Below are 25,943 nucleotides of genomic sequence, written 5' to 3'. Positions count from 1 at the left end.
AACAGAGAGGGAGAAAGAAAATAATTTATGTACAAATGGGTTCTCTTTTCATGAATATGGGCAAATGGATAAGATAGTATGCATATGATTGAGAAAATAAGATTGGTATAGGTATTACTGGGAAGCTCCTCTCAGTGTTATTAGCCTGAGGTAATATGGTCACATCACTTTGTTTACCTATCTTACCTATAGATTACAAGTTTGGTAGCACATGGTTTTACACAACGTTTTTGCCTCATTGTATCATCTTTGTATTTTATATATTATGAGATTTTGTAAACCAGGGCTCCCCAACCCCCAGGCTGCGACCCACTACTGTTTGAAACTGGGCTGCACAAGCTCGCACGAGTGCAAGCACCCACCGCTTGCTTGACTATCTGTAAATAGTAGAGAAATACTGCATTTACTTGAGTTCTGAAACAGTTTTTTAATCATTTTCAAAAGGTGCAAATCAGATTTTATAGAGTAGCAACACAACTCCTTTAGCAACACAATTAGTTCTGGCATCTCGATTGTTCAACAAAGTGGTTGCTAAGTGAAAAATCACATGACTACAACTGTTTATAATTTTACTTCACCTTACAAGGGGGGGATAAAGGAAAAGATTACAAGAGAGTAAGCATACACATCAAAAGGAATTCACTAGCATGGGGCCGGCACATTGGATGCTTAGGAGGCAAAAGAAAGCCTTTAGTATGCAACTGATTAGGGTCTTATTTCAGGCAACAAGGCTTAAGGATTATAACAGGTCAAAGAGCCTATTGAACATGTTAGGGACTACCTGTATGTATGTAGACAGGTACCATACATCTAGGAGATCTAGCTATGATGAGGGCTTGATGGGAATTTTAAGAAAATGGGGGGGGGGAGGAGATAATAATCAATAATAATCTAAATGGTGAAAAATATTATGCTTAAAACATTCCTTTAACTTCATAGAAATAACTTTATAAGAATCACTGTTTCAAGAATTAGGCATATTTCATCATAAGTATTATTTTTAGCAATTAATTTAATGTAGCGGGGTATTTTCCTTAGTATTTTACTAAGGTGCAATTTCATCATATAGGTAAGCATGCACATGCCTCATTTATTTTGTTTATTAAATGTATATGCTGCCCGGGTCACTGGGAGGCTTTCAAAATGATAAAAAGATAATATAAAAACAATTAAAATTAACAAGAATTAAATAGAAACTAGAAATCAAGAGGATGGGCAGCATGGGGATGAGATCTTCTCTCTACCCTGTCAGCTATCTCCAACACAGAGCACCCCCAGTGGGGACCCAGGGCAGCTGGAAGAGCAAGGTTTTCCACAAGCCGAAATTCCTTGACAGATGAGATCCATGGAAAGCCTATTCTGCTGGTATCAGTGAGACAGGCCACTTGGCAACTACTGCATCTTGAGTAATAGGGGTGTTATATATGCCACTTTAGGGGCCTCCAGAATTATCCATGCCAGTGTGTTCTGTATGAGTTGTAGCTTCCAAATACTCTTCAAGGATAGCTGCATGTACAGCGTGTTGCAGTAATCCAACCAAGAGATGACCAGGGCATGAGTGATTGCACACAGGACCTCATGATCCTAAAAAGAGTGCAAAGGGCACACAATGTGAAGTTGTGAAAGGTTCTCCTATCTATGACTGTGACCTGGTTTATATTACATTATCTTCTTGAAGCAAGTAAGTTTATAAACACAATGGGGATAAAATGTGTAAAACTGCTGTTAAATAAATAGTTAACTTCATTAAATGAAAGCATAAAAATTAAGCCTTAGAGTGTTAGTCCTTTGAAGAGATGTAGCAAATTTCTATGCATAGTTCTTTATTCCTCTTAGAAATAAATATTTATTAAGAAGCTTTTAAAGGTGGAACAGTTAAAATACTTGAAATCAAGGCCCAACATTTAAAATGCAAAATAGCTAGAAATGTCATGTTGGCTGGAAACAAGAGTTCCCAAGAAAAGGAGGCACCACTGTTCTACATTCAAGATACACATTCTGTCATAGTCATATTAATCCAATACTAATTTCAAACAGCATCTTCAGGACAAAGCAATCTCTCCCTACTTTTCATTCAATTCTTGGGAACAAGGATTTCATCTATTCTCTCTCCCCATTCTTTTTTTGCTTTCACTTTCTAGGCATTCCCTCTGGATTTCTTCCAACTTCCCTGCTATCTTCATTTAGTATCTTCTACCCCCTCCCCATACATGAGCAGGAACTCTATGAATAACACCAAGAGCATGTTCCTAAACGTGACATCCTACTGCAAATATTACTTTCTGTAGATTGATTATTTGATTTCCTGTATCCGTTTACCTGTCACTCACTTCTTTAAAGTGACTGGTTGATTGCTATGGAAAAGTAAGAGATCATAAAAAGGAGATTTTAATACAGAAAAATTGCAATGAGGTATTTTTGACTTAAAGCAGTTTTTTCTATAATACTTTTATTTAATTAGTCTTTCTAGAGAGTTCTTACTCTGTGTCCAACTATATACAGATAGTCCTCAACTTATGACCACAATTGAGCTCAAAATCTATGTTGCTAATTGAGATTTGTTAAGTGAGTTTTGCCCTATTTTATGACCTTTCTTGCCACATTTGTAAAGTGAATCACTGCAGTTGTTAAATTAGTAACATAGTTAAGTGGAATCTGGCTTTCCCACTGACTGCTTGTTGGAAGGTTGCAAAAAGGTGATCACCTGACCCTGGGACACTGCAACTGTCATAAGTATGAATAAGTTGCTAAGCACATGAATTTTGATCACATGATCATGGGGATGCCGCAATGGTTCTAAGAGTGAAAAACAGTCATAAGTCACTTTTTTTTTAGTGCCGTTGTAACTTGTAACAGTCAATAAATGAATGACTGTAAGTTGAGGGCTACCTGTATATAACTACACAGCAGAGAGCCTCTCCATTCAGGCTGTGGAATTCTTTGTTGGGAGAGTTTATTCGGTCCTTCCCGGTTCCCCATTTAGACACAGAGTAAATTTGAATTATTTCAATATGCTCTTATTTAAGATTAGATTTCTGTACTCTCCCTCAGGTATGCTGTATTTCCACTGTTTTGTTCCACTTTCCACTTGGGAATCCTTTACAAACTATTTAGTGTTATTTCTAAATATTAAATATCTATGTAATTCTCTTTCAGTTTATAATCCATACTTCAACAATTTCTACCTCCCTTATGTTTTAATCTGTTCATGGACAACTACAGACTTATAGAGAATTAGCAAGGGATAGCTATGTTTGCAGAACTACATCTGTCTATTCAGATTTGTAGCATGTACAATGGTATCAATCAGGAACTTCATACAATCTGAATAATGAAAATAAATATTGTAACTTAAATTTAATATTAGCTAGAATCGGTGTTAAATCAGATTTTTGAATCAGAGTTTATTGAATAAACTATAGCACTCTGGGGCACACATGTGAAACCACATTATGCTAAGCCATAGTACTATTACAGCTTAGCATGATATAAAAATCCAGCCATTATCTGCTTTTCAATGGTCAAAAAGTAAATTATGCTTAGGCTTCATGGAAATGGACGGTAACTTAAAATATCTCTCATATTTCAGTTTATTTTCTAATAAACCATTTATATTAAATATAAGTTATCTTCCTAAGAATGCTACATTGCAAATTAAATTTCATTGTTTATCAAAGTTCTGAAGTGAAATAAAATACCATTGACTCTTAAAAACAGTTCACGGTTTAAAAACATAACCAAGCAAAGCTAGTATTGTCATGATATTAGTAATCTCGAAAACCACACAGAACCAAAAATATACACCTTATATACTTTTTTTAGAATGTTAATTGTCAAATTAGAAGTTTTTGGGAATGTGGTTCAAGTTTTGTATATTCTTCCAGATAACAGCATTTAACTGAGCAATAACAAAACTCTATGAAGGGACATAGAAATAAGAGAAACTCAGCATCTCAGTATCATGTACACTGAATATTTTATCAAAATGCTCCTTTTACAGTGTTTCTCAACCTTGACAATTTTAAGGCATGTGGACTTCAACTCCCAGAATTCCACAGCCAGCATTGCTGGCTGTGGAATTCTGGGAGTTGAAGTCCACATTCCTTAAAATTGTCAAGGTTGAGAAACACTGTTTTAGAAAGTGCATATCCATTTTGTCTTCACCACTTCCCAATTATTTTTTTCATCCAGATTAAAAAGAGAGTTTGATGCACATGCAATGCGGGTTTTCTAGCAAAAAGAAATTAAAGAGGCTATCAGTCATTTGCATGTCACATGCAGCTATTCTAATCAAAACACACCATATAATTTAGCTCAACACTGTTGTTAGCCTATACTTTAAAAGGCTAAAATAAAGGGGCAAAATCAACATATGCTCTCATGTCCATGAGGCACAATTTAATGGCTGCCTACCTTAAAATTGACCTCTATGAAAGGTGCATCCATTTCTCAAGTCCTGAATTGAAAAAAAAGTGAGCTGGACTTTGAAGGGTATGTAACATACATTTTAGAGCCAGGTGATTACTTTTATTTTTAAGGCAAAATCAGTCCTAAATTGGACTCCCTAATAATTAAACATTAAAACTGATTTAATAAGGATTTATAATGTAGGAAATATGTCCATTATTTAACATGTGAAATTGGTATTAAGTAGTAGCAATTCATTAGATTGTATTAAAAAAGTGCACAGTACATTTTTGGATTGTCTAAAATACTAGCAACTAGAAGAAAGTTGCTCCAGTTCATTTCATTTAAATATGAATATTTTGTTTTTACAACTGGACTGCAGAAAAGTTAGATGACTGTAACATCAAGTTTTGAAATAAAGGTAGGACATCTACATTTATCATGTAATAAATTCTATTAACGATCCTAATACATACAATCAATCCAATGGAGAGCATTTAAGACATAACTTTGCCAAGATGGCATAACTTTGGGCAAATTACATTCTCTGCACCCATTTTCCAAAATCAGAATCAGGTTAATGGCAATCCAGATCCAAGATTTTTGCAAAAGAAACAAGAAATATTTATAAAGATATTTTCCATTTTCTTTGTTATTCACTGTTCTCTATCTCTTTCAGCTAAGCTATCTGAGATATTCAGGTTTTATCATTAAAACTGAAGGCCATATGTACTACTTGTCAAGCATTACTGAAACATGAAGAAATGAAAACGGTTTTTAGGTTCAACAGACCAATAGCATCCCACAAGATAATATTAATTATAGCCTCAGGAGAGAAATCAAACCTATTTTTTTATTTTAACTGAACAAGCACAAAATTTGAAAGTATTAAACCTATACAGAGAAAACATACTATAGAATAGTGATGCATTGTGATTACCTCACTGTTCCTATGAAGTTGTGTGTTCTCCATGGTTTGCTTCCTTTCCCCATTTTTTATCTTCTGATCAAAGCTTGTTTTTTATAAAAGAAAATCAACAATCATGCCCAGAAACCATGATTATTTTTACTGAGCAAATATGACTTAAGGGCAAATATATTTTATAAATAAATACCCATTAGACAGCACACTGAAGTTTACCGTGATCAAGAAACAGCACCAAAGTTCAGTCACTGTATCAATAATATGATGATATCCACTTTTAAAATCACAAAAGCAATCAGGAACATATGATGTAAGGAAAAGCAAGCAGGGGAATTTCTGTTGTGTGAGCAAAAGCTCACTTGAAGAAAATTTGGTGCAACTTAGAATGGTATTTGCTGGTGCCTTGTCAAAGAGGGAACTTGCAATATATAGTATTGGTATAGAAGGTATCTCACAAAGCAAGTATATCCCAGCATTTTAGGTTCATTCAAGATAAGATCTCATTATTGCAAGTATTTAATATGAAAAAAAAGAAAACCAGATTTTACATTAATAATTTAGAAATCAGGCAATTACTATAATTCATTATCAAATGTTTGCTTTTCACTTTGGCATATTATAGAAATTAATGCCCTACGAACTACATAAAATGCTTCCACTAGATCTTATTTCATTCTCCTTTTCTCATTGTTTGGAAGGATCCCATGATTATCAGGCCAATATATAAAAACTTTTTAATCCTAATAATGGCATCTGTGTATTTCAAACATATTATGTCAGCATAGAACAGAGATTCAAAAAGCATAATTCTACACATGAAATTACAAGTGACAAGTCTCTTAGCATATACACATCAAGCGTTCCCAAAAATAGTTAATTATAAAGTAGGATATAATATCATTAGATCTTATGCTGTTTCTAGTCAAGTGCTATACAGATAATTCCCAAGTTACGAACATTCACTTAGCGCCTGTTCTAAGTTACACAATAAGCTCGCCCTAGTGTTTACGAACAAATCCCGAAATTACGAATGTTGCAGCACCACGGCTGTCGTTCATCCTTACGAACAACCGCAGAGGCACTGCAATATTCATCCTGCCTATTCCCCCCTCCTCGCCGGGTCTCCATAGGCACAAGGCCTGTGGATACTCACCTTGTGAAGATCTAGCAAGCCTTTGGTTTCTTGGCCTGTTTCGCTGCTTCAGGTCTTCAATGCGTTTGCACAGAATGGAGGCCTAAAGTACCGCAAGATCATGTGAGATCAATAGCGTGAGATCTCATGCTACTGATCTCACAGTACTTTAGTCCTCTGTTCTCTGCAAACAGAGGCCTGGACGAGATCTGCAAATGGAGGGAAGGCCTGAAACATCGAAGCCGTTTGCAAAGCCTTTTGCCATCTTTGCAAAAAGCCTTTGCTGCCAAGAAACGAGGCCAGGAGGAGAGAGCATGTCCCTCTGGGCCCCCATTTTCATCGGCAAAGGCCTCCTCAAGCTCTATGGGGCTCTTTGAAGCAGCGCCCCATAGGTGGATAAACACTTTTTGTCTAGAGGCCAAATCCTTCTTGGGGCCATTATGTCGTGTGACTTCAGACACCACCTGCTTTTGCAGACAATGGGTGTGAAAAATGTTTGCACGCCAATGACGGGCTTGAAGCAATGTGATTTTGCTGCTCCAAACCTCCCTATGGTGTGTAAACACTTTTCTGCGCCGAGCCTGGAATCTTTTGGAGGAAACTTACCGAGGCTGCCCACTGCTCCAGAAGTGGCAGGCAGCCCGGTGACTCAGAGAAGCTGAGCAAGGCGCTCTCGTCCTGCTCTCCCTCTGCTCTCCCTGCTCGCCAGGAGCAGGCAAAGAAATAGAGAGGCTGGAGAAGAGACAGATCTTCACAAGGTAAGTGACCTGGCATGGCAGGATGGGGGGGGGACCCCAGGGGAGGGAGAGTCAGGGAGGCCTTGGATGGTCCGAAGCAGGTGGTCTGTTTCATCACTAGGTCCCCCATGGCCTTCCCCAACCTGCGATACCACATCTGCACTTAATGACCCGTGCATTCGATTAGCGAATGCGTGGGCGAAAGTAGGGAGTGGTCGCGTTCAAAGTACACCATTCACTCCTATAAATCCTTAGTTACAAATGGAATGGGCAGGCTCCATTGCATTCATAACTCGAGGACTACCTGTATTCTGTTTATTTGCTCCCAGTCCTATGTTTAAAAACCTGGCCGCTTCATGGAATAGCAGTGCCTCTTTTCCTGAAGAATTACAAATAAATTAATTTTTAGCTTATTTCAAATAAGATGCTGTGCAGAAAAAGAACCTGCTTTCTAGAAATGTAAAATTAAAACTTCTAGAAATTTTCATTTTGTAATTCATAATCATAAAATTATTCATACACATCGATATATCAACTAAAGCTTTGGTGCATGTAAGAATTTTTGGAAATTTGCATATTCTACAATATTCTTATTAAAACAATTTGATGGCAGTCAATCAAAAATGTATTCATAGGTGTTCTCCACATCAAAAGGGAGATGTGATCATATGTTCTGCTCTCAAGTTCAACACGTGTATTCAGTGTGCTTTAAAATTCTATAACCTCACACTAAACTGCTCGTGTGAATTTGTTTCTTTAAATTTAACCCCTTGATGAGCATAAATTCTCAGCTATTTTTTTCTAGACATTATCACAGCATAATGTTATCATATGAATTTTGGACCCTACTCTGCTGCTTCTGCCCTAAAGCAATACAGTAATCTTGACATATTTCTTTAGCAGCAGCGAATGAACCACCTGGCTAATCACGCTTGAAGCTTATGGAAACTCAAGAAATGCTCTTGTGATCTGATCTTTGAAGGAAAAAGGTCAGAAGCTCTGCTATAAGAGCTCAAAGGAATCCACAACAATACATTATATTGCCAATTTTTCTACAATCAACATTTACTTATTTCAATTTTTATGTCTGCCCCTTATGCCAAAGTGAGGCTGGGTGTTGAAGAAATAAAAAACATTAGTGAAGTAATAAAAAAAAGACACACAAATAAGAAAGAAAAAAGGGAAAAAAAGACAATTGAGGAAAAAATAATCCACAATAAGTTAGCATCTCACAGGGTTAACTAACTTCTTAATCCCGCTGTTGGAATTCCCACCTGCGTTTATGATGATATATGTGAAAAAAAAAATTGCAAATACCTTTTAAAGCTGGCAGTTTTTGGAGTTCTCTATTACTCGTAATACTAAATTTTGAGGAACTCTGCCGTTTTTCTTTCTTTGCTGCAGCTTGTGTAGAGGTTACTTTGTTTTTAGATAACTGTGTTCCAGATGATACAGTATTCGCTTTTTTGCTTGAAATCTGTTTTTAAAAAGCAAAACATCATGAGACTTCTTAAAAAGGATGTTAATTAGGCAGCAACAGATTTTATTGATGCAAGCTTAATGTTGTTAACAATGCTTTTTCAGAAGTGGTTTGCCATGTCATCTTCCTAGGGGTGAGAGAGAGTGACTGGCCTAAGATCACCCAGTTGGCTTTGTGCCTAAGCCTAAAAGTAATAGGCTTTAAAATACACAGTGATAGGCTTTAAAATACACAGTGATAGGAAGCAAAGATATAAATCAGGGGTGTCAAACTGCCGGCCCACGGGCTGGATGCATCACAAGGAAGCCGCCCCATTGCCGGCAATGGGGAAAAGCTCCGATATGTCGGGCGACATCACATGACGTCGTGTGTTTGACATGTCTGATATAAATGAACAAATGCCATATTATCATCAAAATCCATAAGATAAAGGTTCTTGAGAAAGACAGTGATGCCCATTGTTCATTTTTCTTTAGAAAAGTATTTTTTATAATGATCCCATTTGGTTTTCTTGAACCTTTCTCTATTTGCAATTCAGGATTACAAAATAAACCATCACACAAGTTTGGAGATTAAATGTCTACAAACTGCTTTTAATATATTTTTATTTCTTTTTCTCTTTTAGTCAAATTTTTAAAATCAGACAGGAAAAGTTGCTGGAAGTGTTTAATATCTATAGTATCTGGTTCAATGAGTTTGAAAAAAAGTTACAACTTTAGAGATAGGCAAAAGTTATGGTTGCACAGAATCTACAAAAACTTGGTTTGCTGCTCCAAGATTCCACAAGATTCCACTTTCCCAAACTTTTTGTTTATAAATAAAACTTATAGCTGTGGGGTCCTTGGTGTTCTGAGCTTGATGGTTTTCTTGCAGGTGTTTCATTACCAAACTAGGCAACATCATCAGTAGCATTAATGTTACCTATTTGCTAACAAAACATCTGCAAGAAAGCCTCCAAACTCAGAGCATCAAGGACCCCAGAGTTTAACCCTGAGCTACAGATCTTATAGCATTAAGTCAATAACACCATACGTTCCCATTTCCAGAGAGAATAATGTTCTTTTTGGCTATCTTGAAATTCACGATAATAGTTATGTTCAAGCTTTTATTTCTAATATGGGGATAGTTACTGTTATCTATGTACTGTACCTTTCTCTTTTGAATGAAAACATGTAAATTAGTATAACAGTCAAGAGTTGAACTATACTAGCAAAAATTATTGCCACTGCTTTACAATATTCCCTGGGACAACCTTACAGATGTTGTAAAATATCACAAGATGTGATTCATGGTCTACTACCAAAGAAGAAAACTGGATGAAATCACAGGGCATTCCTTCCCTACCCCTTACAAAGTGAAGGCTCTTGCCTTCATGGGTTCCTTTGAAGAATGTATTTTTAAAATGTTAACTTTCAGAGAAGCCTTTCAATGTGCTTTTTAAATTGCACAGTTTTTCTTCTTATAGATATTATTTTCTCATTAATAAGTCAGAAGTGCTGAAATTAGTGCTGAGAGGCCCTTCTCTTGCTGCTAACCAGCTCTAGAATCATCTTTATTCCCAGTGTTATCTTTAAGCCTTGAACAAAATGCATTTGGCTATAACATTATGCAGATCCCAAACCGTAAGTCTCTGTTTTATAATTCAGATTTCATCTCTGCCTTGTGATTTAATTTTTTGTTTTTACATTTTCTTTAAATCACATCAAACTATTTTGTGACTGGCCATGTTTTCCAAGGTGAATTTTTTGGGAGAGTGCCCAGAGCACATTCTCAAAAGCACAAGTGATTCAAAGAAGATTGGGATCCCTGCATTAGTGTACTTATTTCAAATTATGACTTTATTGTCACAATAAACTTAGCCCTCTGGCCATAAAAACTGAATCATCTCCGATGGAGGAAACTAGATTTACAATATATTAAATTTTGGCATATATAATTACCTACATAGACAACTGTTTATAATTGTAGTATAAAATGATTTTTATACTCTGAAATGGGATTTTTTCTAATATTATTTGCAATATTATTGCAAACTACAGAACAAAGTACTGAAATAATATTGCTATTTCAATGTTGATTTTTTTATATATGCTCAAGAAAGGAATAAGAAACAACTACAGATACTGATCATTCACAGTCTTATTCTTTAAAACATTAATTTCCATAACTGTGGAACTAAACTCACAACCATAGATACAAAAATGTAAATATACCAAAGCAAATATGACAATAATGAATTTGAACTCAACATAATCAAAATTCTACATTCTTGATAATTTGTAAAAGCAGCAGACTTTTTACCTTTCCCTTGTAATGTAGCCTCCTATAATATCACAAAGGCTTCCAAAACAGCATATACAAGACCTGCTCGCTTTCTCTATCTCACATACAGTCATGACACACATACAGAAGCACTTCATGCTCACAAAAACTACCATTATTTAACACATGCATACTTTTTCAAATATACTTCATGGTTAGCTGCCAATATAACACTGGCACACCCAAAAGGAAAAGAAGAATCTTGGGAAAACATCTACACTGAACAGTGAACATTATTAAAACAATTCAGCTTTACAAGAAATTATAGCTAGCCATACTGTTTTTAGAATAAACAGTAAATAAAATCTCCCTTCAAGTCAAGCTTGAATTCCAGTAATAGCATTTTATGTAACAATATAGAAGGTGTTTTTTTTACCATTCCCTTATTTCAGATTTTCTTTTCAGATATCCTAGTTTAATCTATAGCTTATTCTGGAAAGCTCTGGTAGTGTCTCACCCAGATTCTGATCAGACCTGACCCCTTTTCATATTCTTGACATCAGCCAAGGATGGCTAGGTATTGCTATTGCTGTGACATGTTAAAGTATAGTAAGTTGTAATAACATGGGTGCCTTTGCAGCATCATTATTAACAAGAGTGTTGAAGTCAGTGCTTGTGGACAAAATGATAGAATGATCTCAATCTGAATCCAAAGCAAGGCAATAAATGGTACTATATGGAGATCCAGGTTTATGATCCAATAATAGTTGCAGAGAAAAAGAAAGTTAACCATTCTATATTTATAAGAGTTTGTCAAATCTCCCCAAAGATATACTAGCTTTAAGAGACTACCATGCTAAATAAAATAAAACAGTATCCATTATAACAGGAAGATTTGGCTTTAGTGTACAAAGTAAAGCAGAAGACTACCACAATTTTGTGGGGGGAAAAACCGCAGTATTTAAAGCCTACACATTCTTCCAACAACAATGTCCTCACATATGGATATGATTAGATAGACAAGTCTGAAACCAAACCTATTACATATTTTGCAAGCAACTAAAAATAGCTATATCAATACAGTAAAATACCTGGTCAATGAAGAAATATTATTCTTTGGATGGAATTATAAATATCTGGGTGTGCAAAAACAATGTGATGACAACCCTAATTTCATGAAAAGTGGTAACTAAAATATTCACTGGAAGCATGCAGAAATTTTTCTGAAACCAGGACAGAGGTAGCTGTTCAACTGCTATCAAAAATTGCAGTCCTGTATCTCATCTGACAAAATATATAGTGTAATATGTGAATTTACCCCAATTCAGCTTTACTTAATTAGTGCTTCCTAAGTATTAGAAACAATCAGATATGATGCCTTATATTTTGTTTTATTAGATACTGTTGAGAAAATGAATATGATACTAGGTTTACTGCTATCAGGATTACATCCCATCATATGTAGTTCCAACCTCTGCCCCGCCACCCAAATTGAATTGCAAGTTTGGTTATTAAATCTACTTTTGTTTTGGTCTTAGAAATCTCACATTTTAATGTTTATATAACTGTGCATGATATCTGAAATAGTTTCTTTCACTAGTGCACAAGTATTCTTAGAAAGTGATATGAAAATTGAAATAGAGTGATAATTTATATAGGTACTTATAAATAAAATACTTGTAAGTTACTATTATTTGTTCTTTCTTTGAATTGGGGACAATCTTTAAACTTTACAGTCTGGCATTTTTCACTAGAGTTTGGGGGGAAAAATAATATATGCTGGTACATTTTCGGACAAAAAGGTTTCAGATTGCATTTACAAAAATTAGACAAAGTTAAACAAGCCAGAATTCCAGCATATCACAAGACCTAGTTACTTTTAGGCTGATTCTGAAGAAACTAAGCAGGGTCAGCCCCGGTTAGAAATTGAATGGAACACCCCAAGGAAGTCCAAGAGATCTAAACAAATGGGGAAATTAGAAAAAAGGATCCCAAGGATTGCCAATCAAAATCTCTTTTCATATTAATCTATGATATTGATATCTCTATCTATCTATCTCTATATATCTAACTACCGGTATATCTATATTTATATCTATATTACACATACACATATATACACATACACACACACACAATATAAATATTATACCCATAGAATCACAAGGAGTCAAGGGAGAGTTTTTATATAGAATAAAAACCGGGGTGAAGAGTTGGTGGCAGCACTGGAGGCAAGGTAAAATGGATCATGGAACAACGCAACTCCTATTGCCACACAAAGATTTATGTGGTGTTTTAAAAGGAAGATATGTCTTTACACTTTCAGGCATTATAATTTACCAGTACATGATAAAAGAATTTGTAATCCCCTGGATTGATAGATTAATAAATAATAAAGCTGCTATGATTGATAAGTTGGTTTTTAGAGATGGGTAGACAGGAGTACATAGCAATATATAAAAAGTTGCTCCGGGTATTACTCTTTGCTTTGCCTGTGCAAGTCCGCTGCAGGCTTGGCCAGGCACAGCAGGAATGAATTTTATCAAGATCCTACTCTGTCTGCACCAGCTTTGCACAGGCAAACTTGACTGCTATCAAAACTCACTCAAGACTCTGTTCTCTACCAGAAGAAAAAGAAGAAAATCCAGTTGCCTCCTGAAAAAGCACCTTTGGGACATCTATGGAGAGTGTTAAAAAGACCACATTGTTTCTAAGAGTAACTGAAGCTATCATCTTTACTTTTTTTGCTCTCCCTCTCCATATGCCCCTGTTCTCTGCTCTACCTATGTAAGTGGGCTCCAGGGTTGCCCAGTGAAAGCAAGAGCCTATGTGAGCTTGATGAGCTTAAAAAAGCAACCCTATTCTAAATTGCTTGTGACTCCTCCCTAGAATTTTTGAGGACCCCTGAAATAGATTTCTTTTTTTAAAAAAATCATGACAAAGCTGGTAATTACAGTTCTTATATACTACAGCACATTCTACCATATCAAAAACTATAGCTTCTATTGAACAACTATAAAATATTGCTTGCAGTTAGAAATGTCTGGCATTTAGATATGAAGCAAGCAAGAGTTTTGGATTCAGTGCAGGTATCTTTGCTATACCTATTGAGAACTTCAGGGGTTGTGCCTTCTCTTGAGCTCAGGAAAATGAATATCTGAATTTTGCACATCACTGCTTCCCAAGATAGTCCCTTTGTTGGATCCAGCAGAAGCTCTCCTATCGTTACCCCATTCAGTTCTATTGTCTGAAGCACATCTATGCATATGTTCAATTAATTATATTATTCTTTACCCATTATAAACAACACTCACCGGTCAAACTGCACTGTATATCCTAGAAATCTGTTACTTGGAAAAGGATTCTTAAGGTCTCTCTATATATACCCAGAGATAAGATGCATTTGAATATGCAAGTTCTCTATTTTCATAGAACTTTAATTTTAAACTGGGCAATAAGTTTCCCCATTAGTATTTCCATGTACATATGTACTTCTATAAAAGACAAAATATGTACCATGTTTAAAATGGTTGTATTAGAATGTTAAACCAGCACTTCATCAGCTTCTCACAATTCAGCATGTACAATGCCCTGCAATACTAAATGACATACAATTCTTAAGCATTCGGTGGTTTTAAGAATTGCATATAACAGCTATGGAAGCCAACCCAAATATACATTCAATCAGATCTCTGTGAATGCTCCTGTCTCCTTAGTTCTACTCTCCCCAGCAACAAAGAAGACTTTTCTATATGACTTGTAAAACAACAGGGAAAATATTAATCAAAATCAGAGAAATGTTTAATGCAAGAAAGCTTCACAAAGGAAAATACTGAGAAGAAACTTATATACAGTGTTCATTCTTACTAGGTATCTGTAGAATCTGAAGCAGAAAAACTGCTTTGGAATAGGGGTGGGCATGAATATATCTGTCAGCACCTCCTTAAAAATGATGTATCTTTTCCTGAAGTCACATCATAGCTATGTTCTTACAGGAAAATTCTGTACACATTTATATTAAGGAGGCCTGAAAATGTACTGGCTCTTCCTTGCTTCAAATATGATTATCCGGGGATTGTACGGCTATCATGTGAAACCAGGAAAAGACTGTTTTTCTAAGGTGCCAAGAGGTGCAGCATGCATATTTTCAGCTGCTCTAAATCCTTTGTTTTGAATCAAAGATACAAAACATCTCTACCATTTATAATATTTTTTTTCTTAAAGGAAATATACTTTGATCTTAGAATAGAGAATTATTACTTGATTTGATTTGTAAAGTAACAGCATCTTATTTAATTTCAATATCTAATTCATAATTGTTGTGCTACTGTAAGCTGCCCAGAGTCACTGGGGACAGGGAGATGAGTACCATCTAAATTAAATAAATAATGCCATGTCCAGTTCAAATTTAGCATATTTCTTAAAAATAATTCTCCAAACTCTCATAGCATATCTTATGAACATTAGCATCTATCATAAAACTTCTATTTTTCCCCCCAAAATGTACAACTAAGGTTAGTCTAACCAAGGCATGACTGGTAGTATGAAGAATTAGGTTGTCCTGCTGAGTGGATCCTTATTTGTCTATACCAGTGGTTCTCAACCTGTGGGTCGGGACCCCATTTGGGGTCGATCGACCATTTCACGGGGGTCGCCAAGCAAGGCTGTCCGCCATTTTTTTTGTCCGCCATTTTTTCCCCCTTTTCCGGCGGGTGCCTTACCTCCCTTGGGCTGGGCCAGCTGGTGGTCGGCCTGCTCNGTCTCTGCCGCTTGCCAGCTACACCTCGGCCGGCGCAGGGGGCGGAACCATGCATGCGCGGCGCTCCCGGGCAGGGAAAGTCCTCGACTTACGACCAGTTGGGTAGTCCTTGACTTACGACCAGTTTAGTCCTCGACTTACGACCGGTTGGGGTCGCGGCATTAAAAAGGTTGAGAACCACTGGTCTATACAGTATTACCAATTTTTACTGAAAATTAGATACAACCCTCTTTGCAGAGGTGTTAAAAGCAGAATGTAGTTAGTTCATCTCTTGTCAAAGGTTATTTGCTCAGCTAGGGCCAACTGAGGGCACTTTTAGAGTTATTATTTCTTGATATTTGGTAACTTTCAGAATGATTAGTTTGCTTTTTAGTAAAGGGACCCCTGCTTAATGAAATATGACATGCTATTAAATGTTTTATTAATTACAGAAATATCATCTTCCTGATCTTTTTCATAACATCATTACTCTAATATTAACATTTGTGTATTTCAGCACAAATAAAAATTCCAAGCTAAAATCTATGCTCAAGTTACTTATACTTTACATTTATATTTATATTGAGCAAAAATATTACTGAGGGAAATATTAAAAACATATGCCATGAACATTTAAGGAGAGAGCTTATAAAAGGCATAATATTGAAAATTTTAAATTTTATTCTCAAGATTATACAGTTTAGATATGAATTACCGAATAGAAAAGCCCTAGTATCATAGGATAGTTTCTATATAAGAAACACAAAACAGGTAAGACAATTATTGACTAGTTAAAATAGGATATTAGTTTTTAAATCAATCAGATTACTAAAACATGTGTTTGGTAGAATTCTAATTTAATTAAGAAATATTTGTCACTAAATTTGCAAGCTTATAAACAATTTAGAATAAGAACAAGTGAATTAATTCATAGTTTAGCATAGTTTATGGTGAAACTCCAGATCCTCAATAATAAACTTAGCTTTTATACAATAACTTTTCTTAAGCTTACAAAACACTTATAGTATATTATTGTAATAATTCTTTCAATTAAGTAAGCCAATATTATCATTCCTAGAATTTATATATTAGGTTAGGGAAATGTGAGAAAATGTTTAAAGTTACTCAGAGAACTCAGATCATGATATCACAAAACAAGGAACTTCCAAATCTTTCAAATCTTATAGAACATAGCATACTTTTCCAGGATAGAATTTAAAAAATTACCTCAATATCCAGATTATCTTGTACATCTTTGCTGCTTTTCCCACTTTTCCCTACTTTTGGAGGTTCCTAAAATTGAGATAAGAAAATTTCAAGCGCATACACAGTATAATTTTGTTTAGAAAGTCATTATTTTGTAAACTTAAAAAAATGTGAATTATATCAAACAGAATACATGGCCTACATTTACTTTCAAACAAGCAATAGAGTTTTGAAACCACTGTTCATTGAGAAAAAACATTTTAATACTTTTTAAAAGCAAAGGCAGTAGACTAAATGAAATATTAAAGGACTTGAATTAATTAATTTCTAACAAATAATCCATGGCATCATTTTTATTACAATTCTGAGAATCAGTCAAAATTAAGCTCTCTGTAAGGCCCAATTAAATTTGTAATATGGAGAGGTCACACGAGCACAAGTATCCTATCAAAGAGCTTCCATTTGTAATTCTTCAAAATTATGCCAAATGATGAGCTGTACTCTTATATGTGTGTTTAAAACATTTCAGAATGCAAGTGCCAACAAGAACCTAGGCCCTCAGTCAATAGACAAATTTCCCTAGATATTTATTCTTGAAATGTATAAGGGCAAGCAGAATTGTAGCAAACCAGTTAAGGCCCTAGTGTATATAAAGTACTCTAATAAAAGTAATAAAATACATGTAATAAACATTTGCATTTCTGAGCTTATATGGAAATGCTACCATAGAATTCAACAGTAGAGGATTAATTAACAAGAAGAGAACCTTCCTGTTTTACTCAATAATAAACAATAAGATACCAGATCTCTATTTGTCAGTTAGCATACAAAGTATACAGCTTTAATACATATACAGCCTGTTGGTATGCATACTTGAATTAATGAGACTCACTGAGCAGTAAAGTTTATTCCAAAGTACACAAGCATAGGATTGCGCCATTGCCTAGATATGATGCCTGCACATTGCTTCAGTAGAAAAACGGTACCTTAAATCTTAATACTTGCTCAATGACACTTTCATAAACACATGTCAAAATGAAAGACAGAAAAATAACAAGTGAATTTTGAAGTGAGCTTACTATAACAAGACTGATTGCCTACATTAAACTATCTTAGTGCTTTTCACACCAGTTTGCCAGTCTGTTGCAAGAAACCTCCTCCACCGCCCCCCATCTAAGCATCCTGTCTAAGCCACTTTCCGAAATAAACCCATCCTCTTTCATCAGTGAACATTTAGGACAGTGATGGCGAACCTTTTAGAGACCGAGTGCCCAAACTGCAACCCCAAACCCACTTATGCATTGTCGGGTGCCAGGTGGGCGTGGCCCATTGGCTGGGTGTGGCCCATTGGCTGGGCGTGGCTACAGTGGTAAAGGCAGACTGGGTGGGATTAAAAAGTTCAATCAATCAATTCCAACTTTGCAAGATCTTTTTGTTCCCTGCGAGAAGTTGAAATTGACTCATTGATTGAACCTCTCTTTTTTTGCACATGGTGCAAAAAAAGCACATGGGAGGCCTAAAGCGAAAAGTTTTTATAAAATCCAGCTGAAGGCCTAGGACTGGGGCAACACAGGGTGCGTGCCCACAAAGAGGGCTCTGAGTGCTGCCTCTGGCACCCGTGCCATAGGTTCGCCACCACTGATTTAGGACATCCAGAAACCATCCCAAAACACTTGCAAAAACGGGGTAGCTGTGTTGCGTTTGTATCAAGAGAGCCTTGTGGTTAAAAGAACTGTCAGATTTAGAGCTTATGCCATACTAAGCCTCTTCGTCTTCAAAAGGCTCTCGTTCTCCCACAAAGTACAAACTCGTGCTTTTTGCAGTTGGGAATGGGGGGGGGGCGAGTTTACACAAGAAATATGTGTGTGTACACATGAACAGTGCCATATAAAGTGCTACAGGTGGGAAAGACTCAATCCCAAGTAATACCTTCCGCTAATGGGCAGGGGGTTGTCATCTTTTCAAACCCCGCCAATTCCCAATAAGCCGGGACACCCCCTCCCCCAGCATTGCAACCTTCCCTCCGCCCCCCCCCCCAGCTCTCCAGGCCCCATCAGTCTGCCTCCACCCAATCAGTTGGGTAGAATATCCCGCCCACCCCAGGGCCTGCTCCTGCCTGGGACTACTCCGCGGCCGACGCTGCCTCTCTCAGGCCTGACCTGACTCTTCTCCTTCTTGTTTTTATTCGGCATGGCCGACCGATTGGATGTCTGGGGGCCCGCCAGGCCGAGGAGTCGCAGCCTCCCGAGAAGGACGGTGTGATGGTGGCAGTGGTGCCGGCCCCGTTGCCTCTGCCTTCTTTCCCTCCCTCCCTCTCTCTCCTTCTTCTTCAGTTGTTTCTACTCCTCCGGCTGGCCAGCCAGCCAGCCGGCTCGCCCTCCCCGCCCGCCTCCCGCACTTGCTTGCTAGCTGGCTGGCTGGCTCCCTCCTTCAGACCCCGCGCGGAACTCGTCTCTCTTCCCCCGCCCCCTGCTCCGACTACCGGGAGCGCTGGCAGAAAGAGGAGGAGAATGCAGCCGCCGCCAAGAGTCCTCTAGCCTGCCTGCTTCACGGCGGGGCTAGCTGGCCGCCTCTCCATTGGCTTGACCGCGTCACGTGGCTCTAACGTTCTTTTTCCTCCTTCCACTCACACCTTTTCTTCCCCCCCCCCTCCATACTTCTGGAAGGCGTGGTTTAGAGACTGACGTTGACGTTTGGTTCCAGCGTGAGGCGGGTGGAAGCCGGCCGGCTCGATTCCCGCTCTCAGTCAGAGCAGAGCTGGACGGGACCTTGGTAGTTGTCCAGTCTTTTCTTAAAAATCTTCAGTGATGAAGCACCTACGTCTTCTGGTTAATTGCCCTCACTGTTGTCCTCTCGTTTCTGCTCGGTTCCTGCATTGTCCTTCCAGACTTCTTTCTCTCTCTTCTTTCCTAGAGCAAAATAAAGAGTCATCTTAGCTTCCAAAAACAGCACTTTTGGATGTGGGCATTTCTCTTTCACCGCCTGCCATATCTGCCTGTAGAGTCTGAGAAACTTATCCAAAGATAAATTCGTTTGGTTTTTAAAATGTCAGGTTACAAGTAGTCCTTTGAAACAGAAGCTTAGTTATAACAAGGATGCTGCAGCAGGAAATGCTGCAGTGGAATACAATTTATGGGTATATTTGATTGTTACCCTACAGGCCTTCCTCTGGCTTGCAATCTGCATTTAATAATCTAATCTGATCATATCTGCAGTAAATATTTTAAGGTATCACAAGACTCTTGCTATTTTCCATGTAACAGGTTGGCACTAGTGGAATTAAGTAAAAATTACATATTACATATCTTCTGTTTACCAATCTCAACAGAAGAGAATACTGGTTTTTCCCAGTTCTGGATGCCTTTAAGATCTTTCAAGCAGAAATAGATGCCCACATATTTTTCTTGCATACAGGTAGTGCTCGGGTTACGACCGCAATTGAGTCCAAAATTTTTGTTGCTAAGTGAAACATTTGTTAAGTGAATTTTGCCCCATTTTATGAGCTTTCTTGCCACAGTTGTTTAGTGAATCACTGCAGTTGTTAAATTAATAACACGGTTGTTAAATGAATCTGGCTTCCCCATTGACTTTGCTTGTCAGAAAGTTGCAAAAGATGATCACATGACCCTGGAACACTGCAACGGTCATAAATGTGAGTCAGTTGCCAAGTGTCTGAATTTTGATCATATGACCACGGTGGCGCTGCAACGATCATAAGTGTGAGAAATGGTCATAAGTCAATTTTTCAGTGCTATTGTAACTTTGAATGATCACTAAATAAACTGTTGTAAGTCGAGGACTACCTGTATTGCATTCCTTTCCTGGCGTAATTGCTTGGAATATATATTTTTCAGAGAAGGCATTTAATATCTTAACTGAAAATTCATGATATTTCAAATCTATTTCTATGGAACAGAAACAGCCTATTAAGAATATAGCAAATAATATCAGATCAAAGCAGCTTATACAGTGAGAACCAATATCTGAGGAAGAGATTGTGAAGTTATTTTTAAAATAAAATAAAATCTGAAAAGATTTCTGGTCAGGATAATATACCCATAAATCTTCCTAAACAAAACCTAGGTTGGTGAGTCTCTTTATTAGCAGCTCTGTTTACTAAAATAGATAATCTTGGTTTAATCTTCTTGGAGTGGAATGGAGGCTAATAATACTTTCCCTATGTATGAAACGGACAATGGAAAACCCTATTGTAGCCTGATTTCCTTGCTATCAGTTTGGAGAAATTCTATGCTAGATATCTAAATAAAAGCTAACTTCTTTCTCTTGTGGGTTTAGAAAAACATCCCAAACAAGTCCAGAATTCAAAGTCTTCTATATGTTACATAGTTCGGTTTAGAGACATTTGTTCATGCTTGGAGATTAAGTTCTTTTTGAGAGTATTTGGGATATAAGATACAACAGAAATTCTTTTACGGTGGTGGGACAAATTATACGTCACTGTCATCATGAAATATACTATCATCGTGAAATACAGTGCAATTCCCTGAACAATCTAGTTGGTAATATTCTGTAATTTCCCCAGGAAAAATAAAATAGCAAAACACAGTCTTCTTCAGTTAGATATCCTTTATTTATGGGAGACTGCAATGGCTGGAAAGTCTTATTATAATCCCCACACATGGAGGGCACCAGGTTTCAGAAAGCTGGTGCAAGAAATTTCTATCCTATTGAGTTACATGGAGAAAAACAATGCAAAAATATCCCACTGTTCCATGACAACTGCATCCCCACTCATAATGATCTGACAGAGTATGGCATATGATACAAAATATTGCTGAATCATTGTCTCTTTAGATACTGTAGCCTGTTGTTAAAAGGTATGCTTTGGCAGAGAAAATAAAGATCATGGTACACATGAATCTAAATGCATCTTGTGACATATTTTGCCCTCAGGGTGGATCTCAAGATTTTAACACAATTTAGCCTAATGTGAATTCAAAAGTCTTCAGGGAGAGAAATCACTTGACCCTGTGAATCACTTGATCCTCTGCATGTATAAATATACAAAAATCCATTTGTGCATTTATCTGATGTTTAACAAAATGATAACATGATGATATTTTGAGAAATCAATTGAATTTTCAAAGAGCAACTATACATCGGAGAAGTATCAACTCCATACCCAAGTCATATTTTTATCTTTCTATTTCTAATTTCTAACCTTTTATAAAGCATTGGCATTTAATGTAGGAGTAGAGAATGGGTCTTGCAACCCTCATAGCATTGATTTCAAGATCAAATACAACAGTTTTATTATTTTTCTACAGAAGCAGCAAGTACTATGTTACAGACAACAGACTATACAACAAGGAACATGGACAAACAATTAAGGATGTGTAGGATTAATTCTACTTTCTGTTAATTCTGATTCCATCCTTAGGAAATCAACCTTAATCTTTGAGCATAATCCATCCTCCTCCTCCTTCTGCATAAGGTCATTCTAGATTCAGCTGTTAGTCACACTACACGGTGGCAGAAGATTAGAAACATGTTTATAAGCATGTGTGTGTGTGCACCTGTGATGGTTTGAGGTTTGAAGGGATATAATGCATGTCTTCATTATCTCTTCAAGCATACCATTTTAGTATAAAAATCAACAATAATACCATGTTACCAAAAGGAATAATCTTTACTTGTTTAATAATAATTATGGTAATAATACATTTATATGCCACCTGATTTATAGGTGTTAAAATGTTTTAAAAATGGAGAACAATACAAAAAGAGCATGAGACAAAATGATAATGATGGTAAAGAATGTACTATTCCCAAAGAGGAATAGCAAGGAAGAAAGAAGCCACTGGGGCACAAGGATAGATGCACAGCCATCATCCTGGCTCTGTTATAGATCATTGACAAGCATTATGGTCATTTCCCTGGCCATTTTCATAACCTAGGAGGGACCCTGATCCAGTAAAAAGGGATCAAGCTAACAACTGAGAGAGCCCTGGTCCACAAGAGTCACCAGCTCAAACTCATTCCAGATCATACAACCAGACCATACCTTAGGCCTGATTCTCTAGATTACCACCACAGATCTGAGATATGCCATTGCAAGTTTTAGATTAATCTCAACAGAGACAGAATTGAAGAAAGAACTTGTTGAATGTGATTACTATGCTGTTACTATTCTTGATTGTAACTTAGTTTTGAATAATGGACCTTAGGTTATCAATTTCCAGTTGAGATCTGGTTTATACTTCACACTACCTGAACCATTTCATGGCTTTTTGGGTTTAGCATGCTATGCCAAATCCAGACAGTTGTGGTTTATTCTACAAACAATAATTAATATCTCTTCTGATATCCTTATTCCTGAATTCAGATCTTCCAAGGATCTAAACACTCCTACTCTATAACACCTTCCCAGTGGTGATAAGGAGGCAAGACAGATAAGAACTTGAGAGTCCATGTGGTTGATACTGTATGAAACAAAACTGTGACTGAATCTAGATGTTCTGCTTCAAATACCATGAAGCCTCCTCCCAGAAGGTAACAAAGAAAACAGATCATGAAAGGATGTGTAGCATCCCAGACAATCATGCAACCCTACTCAAGCTGCACTTATATGCTATGTCCTGGACAGAAGGAAGTGAACTACCAATAATCTTTTCTGCCATCCTCACCACTCTGAAGCAATAATGCTTCCAAACCAGACTGTAATGCTGTATGACAAGGTTGCTCTCTATTGTCCCTCTATAGAAAGTGGTAAGGACAGGGGAAGGAAGATGTACTTTTCTCATGCGATGCAGAAAATGCTGCTGCTGCTGTGCCCTCTTCACCAGTGTCTTACTGTTGAGCAACCAAGCTAGCCTATACAATACTTGCTAGCTGCACACCTAGAAACCTGATGCTGCTAACCACCTCCACAGGTGAATCATTAATACACAGAGGTATGTGGCTGTGCCTGCCTTTTCTGAAATCAACAATGATCTCTCTAATTTTTCCTATGTATAAAATGAGGCTGTTTTTGTTACACCAGTTCACCAAACCCTCTACCTCCTTGCTGTAAGCACCCTCATTGTTATCCTGAATAAGCCTACTACTGTTGTATCATCTGCATACTTCACAATATGGTTGGTGGCAAACCTAGCACGGGTCAACAGGGTGAACAACAGCGGCCTTAGGACACAGCCCTAAGGAGAACCTGTTTTCAAGACTACTCAAAGATAATGATCCCCTTATGATATTTTGGCCAGGTTAACAGTAGGTGATAGAAAGGGCATACTGTATATTAGAGTGATGTCACCATAGAACAGGGGTGTCAAACTCGCAATGTCACGTGATGTGTTGCGACGTATCGTGACTTTTTTGCCATTGCCGGCAATGAGGTGGGTGCGGTTTTGCCATGATGCATCCGGCCCGTGGGCCAGCAGTTTGACACTCCTGCCATAGAAACTTTTATTAGCATAATAGAATATTCAATTAAATAAAATATAATTTATTTGGGCCCACCAATGAATGTTGAAGGTGTGTTCCCTGCTCTTCTTTTCTGCTGAAATTATATGCTAATAATGCTAACAACAACAATAACAATAACAACAACAACAACAACAATAATAATAATAAAGTTGGAAGGGACCTTGGAGGTCATCTAGTCCAACCGGTGGTGGGATTCAAATACGTGAACAACCGGTTCTCTGTGTGGATGCTGCTTCCAGAAGTCCATTCTGGGCCTGAGAAGCAAAAAAAATTAGCTACCGGTTCTGCTGAAGTGGTGAGAACTGGATGAATCCCACCACTGGTCCAACTCCATGCTCAGGCAGGAAACTCTATACCAGTGATGGCGAACCTTTTAGAGACCGAGTGCCCAAACTGCAACCCAAAACCCTCTTATGTATCGTCGGGCGTGGCCCATTGGGTGGGCACATGGTGGCGGAGGCCTAAAGTGAAAAGGTTTTATAAAACCCAGTTGAAAGCCTAGGACTGGGGCAACGGTGCGCGTGCCCACAGAGAGGGCTCTGCGTGCCACCTGTGGCACGCGTGCCATAGGTTCACTACCACGGCTCTATACCATTTCAGACAAATGGCTGTCCAGTCTCTACTCCTGATCGTATAATCACAGCATGAAATACAAATAAAATGGACATTTTGCCTGTTGCTAGGACCTTGTGGAAAACATTTTATTTTCAAGCAATGGGTAATAATATTATTAGTTTAAAGATGTTTGAAATATTAAACACTCATAACATATACAGATGAGAAAAATAAGTAAGCAGCTGTGTAGAATCAAAACGATTTCTGTAAAAAATGAGATTGGTCTGCAAACCAAATGAATTATTGATGTCATTTTATTTTTGGATCTGCAAATCAGACCTCAAGGGAACTCTGGATAATGGATACAAAGATTTCTGTCTCTAACTAACTACATTATGAAACTGATTTTATGTCAGCAGGCCATGTAAAATTAACTATCTGACAGCTTCATTCACAGATCAGTCCAACTGTGGTGAGATTTCATACTGATGTAAAGAAGGTATAGAGCTGTTAAGACACAGTATATACAGTAAGAGTTGGAGATAAATATATACTTACTTGAATAATATTTACATTAGGTAAAGATACATACACAATTGAGCCCAAAATTTCTGTTGCTAAGCAAGACATATGTTAAGTGAGTTTTTCCCCATTTTACAACTTTTCTTGCCACAGTTGTTAAATGAATCACTGCCGTTCTTAAATTAGTAATATAGTTGTTAAGTGAACCTGGCTTCTCCATTGACTTTGCTTAACAGAAGGTCGCAAAAGGAGATCACACGACCCCAGGATACTGCAACTGTCATAAATATGAAATCAGTTGCCAAGCATCTGAATTTTGATCACATGATCATAGGGATGCTGCATTGGTCGTAAATGTGAAAATGGTCATAAGTCATTTTTTCAGTGCTGTTGTAACTTCAAACAGTCGCTAAGTAAACTGTTGTAAATCGAGGATTACCTGTACGATTTAATTTAAAATAGAATAAAAATAATAATGAAGACATTGAGGTCAAAGGAGCGCAGAAACAAGGTGAGTTGAGGAATACTCATACTCT

General features: G+C 37.2%; 1 protein-coding gene across 1 annotated transcript in view; it reads right to left on the bottom strand.

Moving 5' to 3' along the window:
* Positions 1 to 19,094, bottom strand: part of PPP2R5C (protein phosphatase 2 regulatory subunit B'gamma) — a 64,260-nt gene extending 45,166 nt beyond the window's left edge. Inside the window, exons 1-3 of the mRNA XM_029285833.1 lie at positions 19,047 to 19,094; positions 16,909 to 16,974; positions 8,519 to 8,678 (exon numbers count right to left, since the gene is read on the bottom strand). Of these exons, the coding sequence (XP_029141666.1) occupies positions 8,519 to 8,678; positions 16,909 to 16,974; positions 19,047 to 19,079 (259 nt within the window). The 5' untranslated portion in view covers positions 19,080 to 19,094. The remainder of the gene's footprint in view (positions 1 to 8,518; positions 8,679 to 16,908; positions 16,975 to 19,046) is intronic.
* Positions 19,095 to 25,943: the final 6,849 nt, after the last annotated feature.

The sequence above is a fragment of the Protobothrops mucrosquamatus genome, unplaced genomic scaffold, assembly GCF_001527695.2.
Source record: "Protobothrops mucrosquamatus isolate PMUCROS unplaced genomic scaffold, P.Mucros_1.0 scaffold2321, whole genome shotgun sequence".
Lineage (NCBI taxonomy): Eukaryota > Metazoa > Chordata > Lepidosauria > Squamata > Viperidae > Protobothrops > Protobothrops mucrosquamatus.
This window is presented reverse-complemented; position numbering and strand designations above follow the sequence as displayed.